Genomic DNA, 22,141 nt, shown 5'->3' on the forward strand with positions numbered 1-22,141 from the left:
TCTCTTCTGTCTGATGATGCATAAAATTACAAAGAAAGAGGTATGAGCGTTTGCTACTTGTGTTGCAGATCTTGCAAGAAAAGTAAATAAATATAAAATGCTTTATATTAAAAAAGACATTGCAAACTGCACTTTATTAACTTTTAAAATAATTGCTTTATGAGCCTAAGCCAAAAAACGTGTATTATAAATACTTTCAAACACTGTAAGAGAGGGCATATAAAATACATAAGTGTGTCTGCAGATGGTGGTTTTGTTAAAATTGCATAACATGCAGTCTTTTGATGCTGTAATGCTACTTTGGAAAAGGGATACTTCAGACTTGAATCAAAATTTCCCCATGTTTTACTTAACCTCAAGGCATCCTAAGTGAATGTGACTTGCTTCTTGAAGAATAATGCAGTCAGAGTTATAAAACCAGGTATACTTTTACTTCCCAGCGGTAGAATGGTAGAGTGAACAGGGTGAATTAAAACTCCAAAAAGTGCATACATCGATCAAAGAACAGCTCGGAACGGCTTGGTGGTCTTAACAAAGGTCTTCTGAAGCCAATCGATCAATTTGTTTAGGATAAATATCCATATTGACAACGCTATAAAATATAATGTCTAACATCCAAGGCAAACGAGAGGCTTGTTTTTGCCGGCAAATGATCCTGTGACGAACACAGCATTTTTGTTTTCAGCTAATAGACACACCACCTCCTTTGGGCATGTGCTTTCGTCACCATCATTTAGCAGAAAAACAAGCATCTCTTTTGCCTGCTACTGATGTTATATGGATATATGGATATTTCTCTTCAACAAACACATCGATTTGTTTGGTTGTGGAGGAAAGAGTGCAAACTACACTCACCATCCCAGCCACCTCCGCACTCAGAGATGTGGTGATTCAGCTCTCTAATCAAATGAAACTCAAAGTTCCTCAACGTCCTGACAACATCTGACTCGGATTAGAGTAACCTAAATCTTCATCGCTTGAATTATTTACACCCAAAACTTCTCAGATATAGGGACGTTTAATTGTATTAGCTTCCTTTTTTGCAAAATCATTTACAGTCTGGAAAATATGAACACGTTTTGACACAAACATGAGGGAAATGGGAACACACGCAAAGACAGACAAACGCAGTACTTACGCATCATCTGCTCCATGGGCTGGGGACTGTCCTGTAAAAAAGACCGAAAGAATTACAGACATACATCTTAATGTGATTTTTCCCTTTTTTTACAAACCCTTATATGCCATTTTAGTTAAAGGAAAGCTGAAGCATTATAATATCAAGACAATCTATCACGGAGGCAGAAAGAATGACACAAACACGCTCCTAAAACTGTCAAGAGCATTACATAAAATAGCGAAGAATTTATCATGTGCATTAAAAAAATTCCCCAGAGAAGGTGTTTTCTAAAGGAAACATTGGGAAGTTGTTTAGTACATTCTAAATGCAGCAACGTTTTGATTAATGTTGGTACACTCCTATAACTATACAAGAATGCCATACAGATGTTTGGTTCAGATGGTTGTGAAACAGTGCTGCATTCACTATGATAGACTCCCCACATAATAAGTGAAAACAGGCAGGTAGAAAAGAAAACACTGGAGCCACGATAGAGAAGTTTAAGACACGAGGAGACAATCGCCTTACTGTTGCCCCATATGTTCGAAACTGAGAGTTCATTTAATGCCTAAGTTCCACAAATCTGAGAAGGCTTTGTATCGGGATACCAAACAGGCCTATTTAATGAAGTACAGGTCAAGTGTCACTTTCATCATTCACAGCAATCTTTGTAAAATAGCTAACGGATAAAAGCATGTATGTGGCCAACAATTAATTTCAACCTCCCTGATAGTTTGAGCGCAAAGGATAGAAAGGCATGAATGGAAAATGTTTGCCTTTTCCCCATCTAGTGCTGGGAAGCCATGGTGCGGAACATTTTGTATTAATAACTTATCTGACAAAATGTTCTCTCTGATCCCTCTGCTAACAGTAAATGAGACTGTTCCTGTTTCCTTTATTTTCCCAAAAACCCTGAAAATCCTTATTTTACCTTTGCCATGGTTTAGATTTTTGTGGTTTTCTTATCTTGAAATTAGCTAAATGTAATGATTCGATTAATCTGAAAGCTAGTGGAACTTATTTATGAACAAATAAAATGACTATGGAGAAAATGCAACAGAAACAGTGGTGCAATCTATTACAAAACATTCAGAGGAAACAACACAATTTGCATTACCTAGTCGCACATAGAGCACTCCAGTAGCCGAGATAACTTTGGCAGAATTTGAGGCCACACACTGGTAGTATCCAGTGTCGGTGGTGTCCAGATCTTGAATGCGGAGTTTGGATCCGGCCTCTGTTTTCCGAATGGAGACTCGGCCCTGCTCCTGCACCACTGGGGCATCGTTCTTAAGCCAGCGAATGTTGGGCCAGGGATTGCCTGCTACTTTGCAGTGCAGTGTGGCTGTCTGGCCTTGTACTATAGTTATATTGTTTGGCTGCTCCACAAACTCCAGGAAATAACCTTTGGAAAGAGGGCAAGGGGGACTGTTAGAAGGTTCAGAAGTCAGCATAATAAATCATACCCCATCTTCATCAGAGGGTCTGTGACAGACACTCAAGACACAAGGTCTTTCAATGGTGAATTAATAGAGAATATTGCTATTAAAATCAATTAAAATGTATGTGGTTAAAAAAATACTGCACTTACATTGCACTACTTGATCTGATGTGTGATGTGTGAAAATGAAGGCCAGAAAGGTTTGATAACATTTAGTATGTGAAATATTTTCTGGGGCATAAACAATATCAGGAAACAATAGGGAGAAGATGAAAAATGAGCCAAGCCAGAATCAGACTAGAGATGGCCACACGTAGGTATTAATGTGCAATGTGTTGGAGCATGTTTACTAGCCACCAGGTCATGTCTCTCAACTGTTGCATATTTTGTCCGTATGGCATAGCAATTTTACGTTTACAGTAAAAGCTGTGTATGGTTTTGTTGTAGTCGAGGGTGTTATTTACAGTATTTGTAAAAGATTGAAATGCCTTTTATAAAAATAAATCTCAAATAATTTATAAATAGATAACAATTGTGCCCTCATAATCAAAAGCAAAACCCTCCAAACGATCTCTTATCTCTGTATGACACTAGTCTCAGCCCGCGGGTTGGACTGTACCTGCTGTTCAATGGCCAGGCTTACAACTTTCAACAACCCAATCAATTCCCCAGGGATGACATCTAGCTCCGCCTTACATTTTTCTCATTTCAGAATCTGTTACACAGATATGTGTCACAATTCCGGAAAAGAACACCGCCACAACCAATGTTTCCGCTAATTTGTCATGTGTCTGAGCATACACACAAACTCCCTGAGAATTCCTTGGAACAATGTGAGCAACATCAGACGTGCACACTGTGGCCACACTAGTCCAAAACCTAAGATCATAACAAGTTACATGGCTTATTAAAAGAATCCAATTACAGCAGTAATTTCCGATTACTTTTAATATAAATGATTTGGCCCACTCAGTGGCGGTTCTACATTGAATTGCACCCCGGGCGAGACCACCTTTAGTCTACAGCTGTTCAGAGGAAGTCTATCTCTAGGCTGAGGCTGTGAGTCTCCAGAGAGAACTGCTGCCACTTCGTCCAGGTCTGCACACTGGGACTCCAGCTAGAGCAGGAAAGCCACCAGCAGACAGAACAGACACAGACAAGTAGGGATAAAAATAACACACAAAAACCTGAGATCATAACAAGTTAGATGGCTTATTAAAATGGTAAAAAAATAAATTCCATTAAATTTATCTGCAATCCCCTGGGATCCAACCCACAACCTTGTGTTGTTAACGCAACGCTCTTACCACCGAGCTACAGTATTAGATTGCTTTTATGCATTTATTTTAATGGCGAGTAAAATATTGTCGATGAGAATTTTAACTTGCTCTGGGTTGGATTTCTTTTTGTGTGACAGCTCGTTCCTCTTCTCTCAATCTTTTGCACTCTCCTGCATTAATGTACTAATCCCCATTCCCATATTGCGTCTTCATACAATTCCAACAGCATTCAAATGACGAAGTCCTAACTTCCATTCAGTCCACATGTTTCCCTCCGAAAACACACTTGCAACTTTGGCTTCGCAGCATGTTTTGCAGAGCAGCCATTTCTCGCTCGAAAAACAAAGAATATCATCCAGTTTCATCTGTTCTCACATACTCCATTTTAAAAGAACCACATTTCTTTTTGAGTTTGGCTTGGTGATTGGATGTGTCACTGCCCATTTGTTGCCACAGTTTCGGGTTAGCTTGCTTAACTTTGCCGCCGCACCGCCAGCTATACGTTAACCTGCTAAACAGCACCACGTACTGCACCTAAAATTGGGGGGAAAAAATCACCTTTTTAATAGCTGATATGTTGTTACCACATTTGGATATAATGGGGTATGATCTAAAAAAAATACACAACACTCTTAATGTTGGAACAATTGCAATAGATATTATTTTATTGTATTTCAAAATTGGCCAGCTGAAAAATTAGGCGTCATTGACGAGTATTCATTTGAAGAGAAGTGACTAATATGTGTACTGCATTTAACATTTTTGAGACTTTCAGTGTCTCACTAAAAAGCACCTACTGCCAGATGCTTCCCTCCATGACAGAGAAGATAAACTTGAGATGACTGGTCAAGGCCTGGCTGCCAGAGTCTTGACCCTGCGTTTAATGGTCTCATTTTAAATGAACTGTTGAACTGAGAAACAGCACATCTGGATTAAGTAAATTCAGCATGAACTGTGAAACAAACATCCTCTATTAAGCAGTTGCATCGTGAAAACTGAGGGATGAAACAACTGTCTCAGGATGGGAACTAGATTTTTAGGCCTTTAAAGATTAGCAAGGTGGAAGATTTAAGAATTACTGACAATCGAACAATTCTGAATAAAATTACTGAAGCTGCAGGGTCGGTGAGAACACAAAAATTCACATGTTTGCTCGTGTAAAAAGTTTTATGTATAAAGAAACTTTTGTGAAACCCCTTCTAAACACTTCTGAGAAACAACATTAACCCCCTTCATGCATAGAGGTCACTACTGTGGACAACTAAAAAGCCATTTCTTGCATTTTGATGACATAGATACATATCAACCACGAGAGGGGAAACTAGTGCACAATCCTATAGACTGTTTCATCGGACGTGAGCACCTGGACTGCAGTTAATTTCCTGTCTGCGTTTCTTTACCAGTCTGGATAGTGTCTAATAATACAACTTTTAGATTTCATTAAATGTATGTTAATAATATTATATAGTATTATTTTATTGTATAATAACTGTATTAAATAAATGATTAGTTCAATTTAGCTGTATGTTCAATACAAAATAAAATACAAAATGTGTTTAATGGGTCCTGTAACTTTGTCACATTTAAAGAAACCGTACAGGATAATCTAGCAGTTGAGCTTGGTACCACAGTCTTAATTAACAATATTGAAGAGGCAGGTTTAGCAAAGTAAAGTTCTTTCTCAGTTTCTTTTGCTTGTATCAGAAATGACCTACCGGCACTCTATTATTTGCAAATGTGTACCAGAAGTTAAAGGCAGTCCAAGAACGTGTGCATGTGCAGCAACTTTTGTTTATGTTGTTGCTTTAACTCTTTAGATGTCCACTCAAGTGGAAAGAAATAAGTTAAAATCTTGTTTTTATGCCCAAAAAGCAATAAAAACTAAAGAAAGTAATCCTGACTGAGGTTCCTAGTGTTAAAATTGTACATTACATTAGATGAAGACTGAAATATTAGACTTATATTTTACATAGAGACACAGGGGGCCGTTTCTACGACAATGAGCACTCGTCAGTTGCCTAGACAACAGTTTCTCTGTGTAGCAAAATAGCGCGTTATTAAAGTAGGAAATAAAGTTAACTTAGCTGGTTAACAGCTGAAGCTGTGGGTACAAAGAAAAATGAAAATTCATGGCTCGGTCTCTTGCGTTACCAAGGCAGTGAGTGACGTGTTTGTGTTTACATTCCAAAAAGGTCCGTTATCAGCCCTGCGGTGGTAAATGAAACCATTTACAGACCGGCTGGTCTGGATCGGCACTGAGTGGAATGTTTTCAAACTAAAAACTTTTTGAGTTTTGACTGCTTGTTTACACAACAATGGCTTTTTGGGGGCAGTAAACAAAAACCTTTGAAAAGTGGTCTCAAAGACAAAGAAAACAACATCATTGTGTAAACTGTGATAAAAATGCAAAGCTGTGTTAACTGTGACATCACACACAAGTGTACTCAAAACAACAATAGCGGCCTACAGGACTGTGTGTTTGTGCAATGCAAAATACTCCATAACGTTTCTCCAGCAAAACTGCACCAATACAATCAGCAGAAAGATTATTTACATTTGCCAAATTATAACACATATACACACCGACACAGGGTATTAAAAATTGCTTTTGGGTTAAACCTGGATATGCATTTGTGGACAGGCGCAAGGAATTTCTTTACAAAGTGACATTGCCGGCAACTGGCTTCCCATGCATAGTAAAACTTTTTTATTAATTTTTGCAGATCTGTGTGAACACAAATCATTTTGACAACATTGTTGTGGGTATGTGAAACTTTTTAAAAAAACAAACAAGAAACCTTTCAGTTTTCTACTTTATCACTGTCTTAAAAATAATTCTGGTGTTGAGAGTATATTTACAAGGAAAATATATGTATACATCACTACAGTTATGTTTAACAACAGAACAAATACTTAGACTCAAGTCTGTTTACTCTGAGCCCCTCTGCTCTTCACAAACACATGAAAAATTACTCAACAGTGTTGAGCTGAGGAATGCAACAAGGTTGCTTGGGCGGAAAACAGACAGAATGACAACAAGCACCTCAGACTGTGAAAAGTGTGACCTGTGTGTGTAAAGCCAGACAGAGCTCAAATAAACAGCCGTGCAACATGAGATCCAGACCTCAGGATCACTTCTCTGTCAAACCTGATATGAGATCATATCTTTTCAGCTCATGGCAATCAGGCAATAAGGGTGGTATGTACCCATAAATGGTTTGCCCAGCAACTGACAGTAAACCAAGTCAAGGTGCATAACACAGAATAATACAGACAGAAGCTTGTCCCCCAATATACAGTATACTTCAGGACTATGCATTTATTTCAGGACTATGCATTTTCTGTCATGTTGGTAAACGGTTTAAACTCAAAATAATTTTCAAATACAAGATCATTCCTCACCACGAAGTTAAAAAATCTGAAACTCCTTAAGACTAGCAAGCTGTCTTTTAAAAAAGATTAAAATGTGTCTAAAATCAGACAATGAAGTGTCGTTGTAGACTTCATAGGTGAAAGCTGCATATAACGCTAATAATTTGGCATTTGATTAAAGAATGCTTCAAAAAAGTCATTTATTCCACCAAAACAAATATTCAACTTCTTACTTATGTGGAATAAAAAAAGATGATATTTTGAGTTTGTATCTTTGTGCTTTTATATCTGTACAAGTAAATTTCGTTTTGCAGAAAAAAGTTGTGACATAAGAAAAAAGTGTGAAAGGATTTCACAGATTTGTGTTACACGCCCAGAAGGTAAATAAACAAGAATTTGATGACCAAGACCAGAGCACAGGATACCTGAAAAAGATACACACATTCATTTTGGTAAAGGCAGGTTGTTACAGGCACTCTTCAACGTGGAAACATCAACGACTCATTGCAGGGTGTGCTGAGCAAGCTTAGTTAATGCTTTGAAGAGAAATCAACAGAAAGCCCACTAACACGCATGGCTGTTTCATATCAATGAACAACAGCCCCCAACTTGAGCAACCCTAAACAACAAGACAACCTGTAGCGAGGCCTATTCCGGTAACATGTGCATGTTAAAACGTGAATACATGCCAGATGTGAATACAAAAGACAAGTTAATTACTTCCCATGCATAAAGGCTTGTGTGACATCAAATCACACATAAATATGACACTAGACATAATAAAAAGGCAGCACCTACTGCCGTGATCCCAAATTACAGTAAAATGACTTTTTATACTGCGTTCAAAAAGTGCTTTACAAAAGAGATATACATGTACATACAGGTACTAGGGATGTGCGAGACTATTCGTCTAAATGATACAGCTGCTACTTAGTCGACACTGAAAACAAGTGTATCTGGAACAGGAATTCAATGTTTTTATTTTAGCTTAGATCTTGCATGCGTTTCCTTTGTGTCAGTCGCACCACACTAGGAAATGACCACTTCAAAGACACGGTGTGGGAGTGTTTTGTAGAAGGAAAACATGAATTCAGCCATAAAACCGAAAAGTGGTTGATAATCTAAAGTTTATTCATTGTTAAATTCTTAACACCATTCCAGCTTCGAAGGCTATATTCATGGTAGGAACGAGTCAATCTATACACAGGTCAATCTATACACAAGTCGGGGGAGGGACAATTTGGAATCTTCAGTCAACCTAACCTGCATGTCTTTGGGCTGTGGGAGGAAACCAAACACACATTGACATGCTAACTCGCTAACAATCTAAAGCTACAAACAGTTACGTAAACAGTTACTCAATTATAAACCTTAGTATTTTAACTGTTTTTTAAATGATGCAGACTGGCATTATCCATTTGCTGGGAGAATGGTGACTTACTAGTTTGGAATTACTTTGATCAAAATGTTTCATAAAAATAAAATGTGCTCCAATAAACTTGATCCAGTGTTTCCCACAGAATTTTGAGAGGCCGGGTTGATGACGTCACGCTCTAATTAGCATATTTGTGTATTTGTGTCATCACATGCATTCGGTCTACTGTTGGCACTTGAAATCTGTTTCGCTTATACTCTCTGATCTGTCACATTATATAATATTTAGTGCTGTAAATCGACAAAAAAAATCTGATTAATCGTTTGTCGTTGTGCTTGTTTCTGTGTTTCTTTTACTTTTAGTTTTAATCTATTTTGCGAGTGAAACATGTTGTCCGCATGCACTGAGTCCATATAACTAGATCTGGACTTGTGGATTCTGAATCCTGTTATTTAAACATGCCATCTGGCTGTTCTGCGTGTCTGAGTGAATGAACTGCGTGCTACACACGTGATTCTCATGGATTTGTCCGCGTCTGCGCTGTATGAGGACATGAACACATGAACATCATCTCCAGAGTTGCTCTGAGAGTTTATTTCAGAACATTTTACTGAGTGAAGCTGACACACACTTAAAAAATGTGTGTCTTCCGCTCACCTCCCAAAATAAAGGTCTGGTTAACTACAGTAGTTTTAAGTGGACAAATATATTACTATTTAATAGTAAAAAATTTAAAAAAGAACTTATTTATTATTATTTTAGGTAAACTAAATGCATCATGCATAAGCTGAAGTTAGTTGAAGTCTATTTTAAATTGATTTTTTTTGCCTTTTCCAGGCATTGTACAATTCCTTTATCCCAAACTATAATTGTGACACTTTTGAGTTTTTGTTCAGCGGTGAAGTTTGATTGTTCGCCATGAAACAGGAAGAACATCTTGATAGAGGTGTTAACATTTCCTACCCAGCATCACCAGGATGTGAGGGCCCGATAATTGCTGTGGTAGGTTGGTGTGGTAGGACTCTGTATGCATGTGTATTTGAAAAAATTTGATTTTCCTCACCTGGACTATTTCATTATTAGCTGTTGTAATGTTAAATGACCCTACAAAATTTCTTACAATTATGTTACATAGCACATGAGGGCTGCTTTATTAAAATTTTGTAGGTGTTTATTGAAATTTTTGAATTTTGCCACACTTTTTTGTACATTTTCTCCAAGTCTGACACATATGCAACCTTTCACCAACTCTGACCAAAATCATCCACCGAATCACAATTGCTATCTTTCTCTTGAGAAGATCGCACGCCGAGAACACATTTCACGAAAAAAATGCCACTTCTCAAAAAATGGACTAATCTGCATAATGTACAGGTCAGGATAAAAATACACTTTGTAATGTTTTTAATCTAACTATCGTCTGTTTCACTTGTATGGAGATCTCCCTGAACTGCATGATGTAGGTTCACAGCAACAGCTTCCAAATGCAAAAACCAGACGTAGAATCAACTCCAGAACTTTAACATGTATAATTTATGAGGAAATTATTAAAAGATCGTGTGTCATGCATTGTGACCTCTTTACACTGTTAAAGTGCTGGCCTTTCATGCTTAACATTGTCAACTTGTTATAAAACGAGTTGGACGTATGACAAAGTATTTCTGTACTTGATATACTCTCGCATATACTTCAACTTGTTTCTGAATGTTTTTTGTAATTCTGGATTCCTGTGTCGCTAGTCAATTTGCCTCCCTGATGTCAGCCGGGAGAGAGTTCCCGAGATAAGGAGCATATGAGAAGAATGCTCTATCACCCATGGAGCGAAGCTGTGTCTTGGGAACCACTTTAAAACCACACTGGGATGAGCGCAGATTTCGACATGGTGTGCAAGGCAGGCAAGTAAGATAAGTACTGAGGAGCAAGGTCATGCAAGTTTAACATAAGAATGTACCTAAAATGCACTATAATCTTTACAGTTTAATTTAATTTGACCTTCTCTAAACATTTAAATGCACATGTCCACTGTTCATTGTTTCAGTACTTATTGCATAACATGCTGTTCTCTAACAAGGTAATTAGAGAAGCCTTCAGCTGTGTTGGCATTACAGTCTGGGCAGGTGTGTCTAGTCAAAACCTATGGGATCAACAGAGTCGTCGTGTAGAGAGTCCTAACCCTGTACCCCCAGAACCTCAATGATCTGAGGGCAGCCCTTTAAGAAGAGTGGAATGCCATGCCTCAGCAGACAAGAAGTCGACTTGTGAGCAGCACGAGAGGTCATTGTCTAGCTGTAATTGATGCTCAATGACACATGGCAAGTTATTGAGACCTTGACATTTTTTGTTGTGGTATACCCACAACTGTTATTAGCTTTTGTTTCAATAAATAGTTTGAGATGAAGAAGTTACCATTGCATTCTTGTACTTAAAGGCCCTACTTTCATGATAAAATATGACTGTACCATTAAACATCTCAAAATTCTGTGAGTGTATACAGGTGCATCTCAATAAGAATATCGTGAATAATGTCATTATTTGTTGTCACTCATTTCAGAAAGTAAAACCAATTTGTTTCTTTAAATTTAGATGATTATGGCTTACAGATAATGAAAACCCAAATTTCAGTGTCTCAGAAAATTTGAATATTACATAAGATCAACAAAAAAGGATATTGTCAGGCTTATAAAAACTATGTTCATTTCTATGCACTCAATATGTGGTTGGGCCTCCTTTTGCATGAATTACTGCATAAATGTGGCCTGACATGGAGGCAATCTGCCTGTGGCATTGCTCAGATGTAATGGAAGTCCAGGTTGCTTTGATAGTGGCATTAGGTCATCTGCATTGTTGGGTCTGGTGTCTGTCATATTCCTCTTGACAATACCCCATAGATATGGGGTTCAGATCAGGCGGGTTTGCTGCCCAATCAAGCACAGTAACACCATGGTCATTGAACCAGCTTCTGGTACCTCTGGCAGTGTGGGCAAGTGCAAAGTCCTGCTGGAAAATGAAATCAGCATCTCCAAAAAGCTTGTCAGCAGAAGGAACCATGAAGTGCTCTAAAATTTCCTAGTAGATGGCTGTGTTGACTGTGGACTTCAGAAAACACAGTGGACCAAAGTCCTCTTTTCAGATGAAAGTAAATGTTGCATTTAATTTGAGATCAAGGTCCAAGGGTCTGGAGGAAGAGTGGAGAGGCACAGAATCCATGTTGCTTGAAATCCAGTGTGAAGTTTCCACAGTCAGTGATGATGTGGGCTGCCATGTCATCTGCTGGTGTTGGTCCACTGTGTTTTCTGAAGTCCACAGTCAACCATCTACCAAGAAATATTTGAGCACTTCATGCTTCCTTCAAGCTTTATAGAGATGCTGCTTTCATTTTACAGCAGGACTTGGCACCTGCCCACAGTGCCAAAGGAAAATTGTTCAATGACCATGGTTTTACTGTGCTTTATTGGCCAGCAAACCCACCTGATCTGATTCTATGGGGTGCAGATGACCTGAAGGCCGCTATCAAAGCAACCTGGGCTTCCAATACACCTGAGCAATGCCACAGACTGATTGCAACACAATAGAAAACACAAAGCCCCTTATAAAAATTGGTCGCTTAGGGCAGTGTGCGCACCGGCTGCATGCTCAGGGGCATGAAGAAGTTACCATTGCATTCTTGTACTTAAAGGCCCTACTTTCATGATACAATATGACTGTAGCATATTTTTCTGGGTGGGGTGGTGAATCATATTGGTGCAACGGTGTGCCATGCATTCTGACTTCTTTACAATGTTAAACGTGCTTTCTTCTCATGCTTAACATGGTCAATTGAACGTGGCACGCCCACAGATCAACCATGCAGACCGGGAGAAGGAGCATGCGCACAAGTTTCACTTGTGTGCAGGAGAGAGAGCACTATGTTCGCGAAGTTCAGCTGTGTTGTTTTTTTCGCTGTATTTGGGTGGTGAAAGTTATATGGGTGGATATAATGCTGGATTTGGAGATCGCTTGAAACTGATAGATGGAGCGGTGGTCCCAGCGCTAAAAGCTGTATCTGTCTTTTATAAATGTGATCAAACTAAAGGATATTTGAAGGTTGCGATACTATTCTGTAAGTACTCAAGATTAAAATGAGATATACAGAAACCGAGTTATGGCTGCGTTAACAATAACTAAATTTTAACCATATGCGCAGTCGTGTGTTTATTTACGTTTTGTTTCATTTTTAAATTTGTTAAATTCAGGATATGCTTTCTTAATTAAGTTGGGGGAGGTCTTCGATTACTGTACCTTCAGTTGTTGGCAAACCTCCACTTTGGGCCTCAGCTAAAGCCTCGACCTCTCCAGACTCTGAAAGGTTCCCGTCAGTTACTGCAGAGAAAATAACACAAGGTTTGAAAATTCAGACTGTAACTTTGTTATATCATCCTGCAACATTTTAAAAATGTACAATATTGCTATTGAAGTTAACGACAAAACCATTCTGTTGTCATGTAACCGCGATCATCTCGCTGCTCAAAGAAGAAGAAGCCTTTCACTCTCTGTCGCCCAGCCCTGCCGCGGAAGTTTATTATATTTTCACCAATATGAAACTGTTTCTTTTACAGTGATCATATTGGGCGTGTTTTTGGAGCCATCACGGTCTGTTTTTGCAAATATAATAGTTTTGGTTAATCCATGATATTTATGTTCACAAAAAGTCCTTTAGTTACATTGAGAGTTTTAAAGAGATACTGAACCCAAGGCATTTCAAAAGCAAGTGGCCTCCCCAAGTGGCTCAGTGAGAAAAACGTACAACAAGTAGTTGACGCAATTATTGATGCAGGTTAAAATTCACATCACATTTCAGACCGTACAGGCAATGATTTTTATCAAAATGAAGAGCAGGGATCTGCATATAAAAAAAGCTAATTCTCAAGCGCCTCCAGCTACTTCCTTGTCTATTGATTTGAAGTTATATTTTAGGGTTTGTATGCCTTTAATATGCATGTATGTATTGACCACTTACAAACTAGGGGTCTGACGAGACACTCATGTCACGAGAAACAAATTCTCAATGATGAACTAAATATATTTGTATTTAATTCTTTTATGCACCTTAAATACACAAAATGCAAAAGGCATTTTAAAATCAACTTGTCCTTTATGAAACAAATTATATTATGCAGCAATAAAAAATATTTAAACAATGCAGAATCTTTGTGACAAACTCAACTGGCAAGCAAGTAATTGCACAAAATTACGCTTTCTGTTTTCTTTACAGGCAAAGCATTTAGCAAAGAGCTGTGGTTGTTTGCTAAAAATCACAATTTTAATCAGAAAACCACAAACACCCGTAATGCTTAAATTGGGTGTGTAAGTGGAAAGCGATCCTATCACACTGTCATTCATCAATTATACAACACAAGCTACCGCAGACACAAGTCTTTATACAACGTGGGCTGCGCAGACACACGTCTTCTTTATACAACGTGGGCTCTCGTGCCACGAGAACTCGTCACACCCCTGCTATGAAGCCTATGTAATGGAACGTCTGACTGTTGGAAAGATTACATCAGATGTTAAAATTGACACTTGATGCATCTTGCAAATTATTTTATCCAAATTTACTTACAGTTCACATTTTTTAGTATGTGGGTTCCTGGGATCCCACGACCTTTGTGCTGCATTAACAATGCCATATAAACTGAGCTGCAGTAATCTGTTGTCAAAACTGGATCTGCAAACAAACCGTGCTTACAAACATGCAGCATGTTTGTAGACAGGTACAAAATACATGCGAAATACATTACACTGCACTGTATTAGCAGTAGCAGCCCAGAGCTTTAACTGCAAAGGTACCACTGCCCTGGAGGGTGACCAATAAAAGGGCTAGTGTGAAGACTTTGGACAATTATGTTGGTGCGGGGTGCCTGCAAGCACTCAACCCTATGAATCACAGCCTTTCACAGTGGATTCTACCCTTTTGCATGTTGTTTGCCTGGCAACTGTCGGTAAGCAGGCCACTCTGAGTGCTCATAAAGAGGTGATGGCAAACATCAGATGGCTGGAGTATGCAGAGGCACCCCGCAGGAGAGTCCAGATCCAGAATGGGGGTAGTGCACTCTCAGCCACACTGAGAATGTAGAAGCTTGTTAACACTCCATCTTACGCTCTGGAGAACAGTTTAGACAGGAACTGGTTGCCGGATTCATAAAGTAAAGAAGAGGTATACAATTTTTATTGATAAAAAAGTTTAAGTTGCAAGTTACATTTTTAAGTGAAATTATAAACTTTGTCATTATATATTTTCATTCATTGTTAAACTTTTTTTAAATAAACCATATTTCATGCACAAAATGCCAAGAACATCTATGCAGTAAGTACATTTCACAGTGACTCACATCTGACAATGCAGATATTTCTCTCCACATCGTTTCCATCCTTTGGCAGATGTACTTAACATTAGGTGACAAATTAGAAAAACAGTGATCTCTGCAAGACCTATGTGAGAATGACTTAAGAGAATGGATTGTTCAGAAAACTCAGCAAAAGAGGCAGATAAAACATATTCAGAGTGTCTCAATATAAGAAAATCCCAAATCCAGCAATTGTTTTTAAAGGCCCACTGAAGTGCCTAGGAATGTGAAGCATTAATTAATATGTTTACGTCAGGGCTGGACAATTAATTGAAAAGTAATTGAAACTGACATTCGGAAACCTTTTACTGACAACATTTTCACATTATTTCAATTAATTTCCCTTAACATCCATGTCGATGGGTTCCCCTACCTCACTTTTTCTTAGCAGAGCAAAAGAGACTTAAAATCCTATTTAAAAATTAAAACAAGAGTTATTCACGTTTAAAATATAACAAAAAAAGCGATGTAGGTGGAGAATTGAGCCAAATGCAGGACATAGTCAAGTAATCATAAAATCATTAGAACAAAAATCATTAGAACAAACGTGTTATGATCACAGAGGTTCAAATAAGGATCTTTTTTTCTGCGAGTCTAAAGCGACTGCATATGCCTGATAGTTATAAGAACAAACTTACTATAACCATGCACTGTCTTTTCTGTCCTTATATGAGCAAACTGTTGAACTCTGTGACAGTTTTTAAAAAGTTCCATGAAAATATTAATTTTTACCACTTCTAGACATTAGTGGATTACTCACTAAATATTCATCAAAGACCTTTAATATTTTGGCTTTCACTACTGAAGATGTTGGTCTTGCTTCAGTAAAAATAAATCTGCACGTTCAGTCCGGAGAGGTGTGTTTAGGGCGGGTTTTAAGAGCAGGGCTGTCGTGCTGCTGGCTGACAGTGGACCCGCGTCTTGAATATGGCCCTGCAGCCGCAGGCTTAAGGCTACTGGCTCGGCTGTATGAAAGCCCTGATAGTGGAAAGCACTCACGTGCAATCCCTCATGATACTGTTGCAAAAGTAGAATTAACTTGCACCAATGGACATCATATTTGCACTGCCAAAAATGTTTCTCATCTCCTATCTTGCGCCCTATGCGTCATTCACTATATAGGACATAATAGATGTGTGAATGAGCGGCTGATTTCAGGCTCTTATAGCACATTTTGTCAGCGTTTTAGAGCATAGCAGCTTCCTAATATCCTTGGGGCTAACATTTTTACTAAAAGTAAAAAAAGTTATCTAATGGTGATTTAGGTATGACTCAACAAGGCACTGAGCAAGAAAAGAAAAAAAAACGTCAATGTCAAAATATGCTTGCCTTTGGAGTTTTTAAAGTTTTAACAAGGGTTTGTCACATATAAATCAATCAAATCTCTTAAAGGAGTATTGTTATTAATGCAAGAACTTAAGGACCACCATCGCAGTAAACTCAATGTTGGCCGAGCGATTGGAAACAGACTTCAAAAGACAGGGCAAGAGGAAACATTTGTTTGTAGTTCAAAACCATATGCAGTTTTTCCCTCAAGGCCTTCAACAAAGTTCTGAAAAGCAGGGCAGAGCTTGCTAGATGTACACTATCCAGTAAATTCCAATGATCACAATTTTAGATCTTTAATCTAATCATCAAGAAGATATCTTCAAGAATTTGAAATCAATATACATACTGAATGGTTTAGAAATCTTTTGTTATTTCAAAATCAATGAAAAGCTCCAAGACTTAAATGGAAATATACATTTGCATTATGTTAAAAATGTCAACATTTGATTTTAGGAAAAAGTATTTACAGTATACATACTTAGAACACAAAATTGTTTGGTTATATATTATATTTAACCTTATATGGGGGAACTGACAGGCAACCACTGAGGTAGAGATGAGACATCACACATAAGGCCAAATCACAGCAAAACTGATAACTATATTTAAAGTCACTCTATCAAGATTTACAAGAATTTAAGAGTTAACGATTAACGATTAAACAGCCAGTCAAAATTCAGTCCATGGAATAGGCTCAAGCATTATAAAAATAGCACTGTAGTCCATTGGTGTTGATGCTAATATAATTTTTGTTCATGATGTAAACAGACCTTTAAAACAACATTCAAACAAGATGGGATTCTATTGGCACGTTTTCGAGGATAAAGTATAATTACATGGCTGAGGAAGACTAAGTTCTCAGATCTCCCACACAAATGACGGGATAATAACAGCTCTCTCCTCACACATAAACTCACTCCCTCTGGGCACTATGTTTATGGGCAAGAATGCTGGTAGTCATAACAAGGACAAATATATCAAGAGTAATAGGTCATCACATAAAATGAAAAGAATAGTGCAAATTGAGCACTGATTTAATGTAAAGTTGTTATCATGTGACCTGCTGAACATTTGGACATTACATTGTATTGGTCAGTGCACATTCTGATGCAAAATGGGTCAGTTTTAACATTTTCCTTATGAATCAATAAAAACGCACTTCATAATACTGTTAAATTTGTTATTGTGTTATTTTATTAATTTGTTGTCTAGGCAATTCATCCATGGTGATTACATTGAAAAAAAATGCAAGTTATTATTGTTCCAATGCCTGTGCCAAATTGATACAATCGAATAAACCATTAAGCCACACACGTCAGTGTTTCCCATATAATTTTGTGAGACTATAGATCTTTTCATACATCATTAGATTTAGTTCATTCACGCTGCCAGTAATTTTCTGGAATCTGTGCGTGCGTTCACACACATCATATGAAGACACGTGACGTAATGTACTGCAATGTTATGTGCATTTTCCTTTGTTGTAAAAATTGGGCTGATAAAGGTGAAGGATATTTCCTTCAGGGTTTTTAGGTGGCTAAATAGCACGATTTGTTATTATAACTGCCTTCATTATTTAGTGTCAAATAGGCCTAGGTAATCTCTCTTTTCTTGGTTATTATTCTGTAGCATATATTGTTGCTTTTTGACAAAGACGTAAATGCAGATCAACAAGGAGCATTGAGGCTTGTCCGGTGCAAAATTACAGAGCCTTAATAAGAAATCTAACGGAACACTGCGAAGTAAAACTTAGCCAGTATTTTGCAACATTGCCTAATTGCACGGTATAATATTTTTTCAGTATTATGATGTACAACAACGTGAGTTTAAAAAAGGTACAAAAAACACAAGTAGACAGAGAATTCTGATTAGCTGCTAGAAGTACGATCGGAGCGATGTGGAAAGGGTTAAACGAAGTGATCTAAGATCATATCTTTTATACAGTATATCCAACTGGGCTAAATTGATTAAATATTTATTTATTTTCAAAACACTACATTGTCCGGACCTCCGATTGGAATAAAATATAAGACTGGACCTCTTGGAACTTTAATTAAATACCCCTGGTGTAGACGTAGCAAACAGCCTCGATCAGGAAAACAGCAACCATGAAAAACGCTTGTTGTTGTGGCCCTTGATTCAATAAGAGGGTTCCACAAGACAACTGAAGCAGATCAGGAACAATGTCAAAGAGCTGTGAGCTAGAATAAGAGCTCAAACCCCTTTTGTCTGCATTTGTTGGACCGGATTTAAAGTTTCCAGATCCCCTCCGGCAGTGGACTTACCAAATGTTTACACAGATTTATACGCCGACCTAAAATGAAATCGTAGTGGGTACAAGTGGAGTGTTACATGTGACTAACCCTAGAGAAATACTGGTCTCCTAGTCCTTATAAGGTCCTGACAGCATAAACTTAATAAAGACAGCAGTCCATATTTAAAGAAAAAAGTGTCTGGAAGTAAAAGGGACACCTGTCAACAAAGTTTCTTTGCAAGCAACAAAGCAGACTGAAGGCGTTAAAGAGCACTGTTCCACAAATGATTTCTCGGTTGAAGTGGGAATTATCCAATTTCGGAGAGCGAGTGAAGGCAGCAAAAGTTGCGAATTCACAGGGGTAAAACCAAGATCTATGAAATACCACCATTTACAGTTTAAGATATTTAACGGCGTGACTTCTTCACATATTTGTGACATAAGTCGCACATCGGCGGTATATCACCGTGAATTCGTGATAGAGAATTTTTCATATTAGAATGTTTGTGCTCATAAACAACATATATTAATATTAGAATATTTGTATATTTAAATTAAGAAAATAAAGACATAATTATTTACGTTTGTATTTAGACACAATTTCAACATCAAGCTTATAACTCTCTTTAAATATTCTGTGTATAGTAGGGGTGGGTGGAATGACCAAAAATCTATTTCATGGAATGAGTCATTTTATTTCACGGTAACATTATATTTCTCAGTAGCAATCTCCCGTTCAAATTCTGTATCTTATACCTAATTTTCTTAGGTATATTTACTTTATTTATTACAGTTCATTTAAATGCTCACCATAGTTAAAATGAAGGCAAGTTATGACAATGTACTAAAGATGTCAGATAAAGTTCTGATAATCAGATTTATTATTTATAAATATTTATCTTCTGGCTATATCATATGTATAGAGTAGGAGGATAGACAACATGTAAAATGAAGTATGAGTATATGCACAAACAATGAGAGTACAGTATATGACAGGTATTATAAACTGGTGTTCAACTGGTGAGCCTCCGTCAAATTTCATGCTGCCTAATTCTCTAGCCCAAATTATATTGGGTGTCTTCACAAAAAACAGTACAAGAGTTGCAGTAAAAGAGCTAATTGGAGCTTTTCGTGTGAATATTGTTTTTTCACTCCCATGTCTCTGGATCTGTTCCACATTTGTGGAATGATCTATACGCTGCTACAGATTCTGTAGCCATCTTTAAGATTACTTCAACACCTTGTCAATAGTTCAGACTTCTGTTTCTATTTCTGGACTTTTTATCCTTAAAGAAAAATCCTTTGCTTTGTATACTGTGGTAGGCTATACGAGACCACTTTTTACTGCACTTTGTGCTTTTTGTTGTCCTTGTGTTGTTCCAGTTGCTTCTATTTTTTACCCAATTTGTAAGTCACTTTGGATTACATTCGGAAGCTAAATGACTAAATGTAAATGTTTTGCATCCAAGTACGTTCAATTTCTTAAAAGGTTTCTTGATTTAACGTACATCAATGTATATGTTTTAAACTGTGCAGTAGGCAAGTTGAATTAGCATTATACTGTACACAGTAGGGCTGGGCGATATGTGGGTGAAAAATTATCAATAATCGACTTTAAAATCATCGCGATATCCGATAATATTAATATAAATATTGACTTCATGCAACATTACGCAGACGATCTGTGAATATGGACTGGGAGGGAATTAGTTCCAGACCCACCAAGTGTCAAACAGACACGTACGCAGGCATGCAAACCAGTAGCGTATCCACGAAGAGGCCTGATGGGATCTAGGCCCCCTCAATTACATGTACATGCACTTTTGATTGCAAAAAATAAAGAAAATGTAGGAATTATTGATTTGTTACTATGTTGATTGACCACTCAATGCTCCCCGCTGTTTTCAAAGTTATTGTCACGTGTTGTGCGTAGCATCTTTGCCCCAAGAGTTTAATATATACGCTGCCATGGTGGTGCACATAACAAAAAGATTAGTTTTTTTATTTGACTGCTATTACAATGCATATGACTTCTTGTAGTGTCAAAAGACTTTTCTCACCCTCAAACAACCGGTGGTTTGACTGGTAGCCGCCGAGCTACTGCGGTTCTATCCTGGTCCTCACGACCCCTCGCTCTGCATATTTTGCATTGTGTTTATTTTGTCAATGTGGTTTGCTGTAGGAAAATCTGACAGGGTAGAACAGTTCGAAGACAGTACAGCCCCGTGAGTGTGTGGGTTTGCTTTGCCGACGAAGCTCGTCTTTCTCTTGGTCTGACTGTGCAGTGACCCACAGAAAACAGCAGCTCATTCAACTGACCGAAACAAACTGCGTTTCCAAAATTGTGTCACTGTTACTGACTGCCTGGGCATATGAACATTAACGTTCACGCTATCGCATGATAGTGTTATAATGCATATTTTCCATTATTATAAATTATCGTCTGGTATCTGTCTGTTGTAATAGACATCGGTGATATACGATAACATCGTCACATCGACCAGCTCTAGTACACAGAGAGTTTGCCAATATGAACGCACATTCCGATTGCGCGCTTATATCTGTATGATAAATCGGTTAGTGCTCCCTGAATTCTTTTGGATAAAAGCGTCTGCTAAATGACTGAATGTAATGTCTAAATGTAAATGTAAATATCTGTCACTATGGTAAAAGTTTATGATGCTTATTTACGCAAATGGAGAAGCTGCCCTTGATGAAAAACATCATGCTCAAGCTGCCTTGCATTCCATGTATTTAGGTTATTTTAAACTGTTTATAGGTGAACACTGTGTTGGTAAGAAAAAAAAGTGCACTTCAATGCATTAATTATTTTTTATAAAATTTGAAGTAAAACAAAAAAAGGTATCCAATATAATTTATCTACGGTAATTGTTGTAAAACAATTATTTTAAATTGTTATTCAGAATCGTATGAGAATCGTGATCTCTATTTGAAACAAAAGAATCGAGATTCTATATTTATCCAGAATCGTGCAGCTCTACCATACAACTAAATTATTAATTGTAGAAACTACACAAAAAAGTACTCAAGTGGTTCCACGCAAATTTGTTATGTAACATGTGCTTCTCTTTTGTATTTGTAACTTTTTCTGTGTACTACGGGCATCTAGGTTGCGGCTAAATGGTCGCATTTTGCGACTATTTTTCCTGCCAGTACGACAACTTTTTCTGAATGGTCACAACGGTGGGACTGCCAAACTGATCAATGTATCATTTTTGCATGTTATAAATGTAATGCTCAGAACTGTTATATTGCGCAAGCGGCGCATTTAGTCATTCATTTTTGTCTCCCCTCCTTGAACTATTCACTTCCAATGAACCAATCTATCAGTGATATCTATACTTTAAGCACACAATTGTATAAAGCTCTCTAACAATACTGCAATGCATTCAAAATCGCCATTGCAAAGTCACAATTGCAGTGCACCTTTCACGAAGAATATTCACTAAAAGCATTCAGGTCAAAATCCCATATTAACAAGAATTCTTGTAAAGGTAGTCCGTTTCGTAAAAAAACAGTTCCAGTATATTGCGCTTGCTCTTAAAGGGGCAGCAGCATTATAA

General features: G+C 37.6%; 1 protein-coding gene across 2 annotated transcripts in view; it reads right to left on the minus strand.

The window, feature by feature from the left end:
- The window catches only part of ror2 (receptor tyrosine kinase-like orphan receptor 2), a 57,964-nt gene that overhangs the window by 13,937 nt on the left and 21,886 nt on the right, over nt 1–22,141 (minus strand). Inside the window, exons 2-4 of one of the 2 annotated variants that reach the window (XM_079449482.1) lie at nt 12,867–12,947; nt 2,238–2,525; nt 1,139–1,169 (exon numbers count right to left, since the gene is read on the minus strand). In XM_079449482.1, coding sequence (XP_079305608.1) covers nt 1,139–1,169; nt 2,238–2,525; nt 12,867–12,947 — 400 coding nt within the window. The remainder of the gene's footprint in view (nt 1–1,138; nt 1,170–2,237; nt 2,526–12,866; nt 12,948–22,141) is intronic. The other variant, XM_079449483.1, reaches the window with a different exon arrangement.

The sequence above is a fragment of the Barbatula barbatula genome, assembly GCF_947034865.1.
Source record: "Barbatula barbatula genome assembly, chromosome: 24".
NCBI lineage: Eukaryota > Metazoa > Chordata > Actinopteri > Cypriniformes > Nemacheilidae > Barbatula > Barbatula barbatula.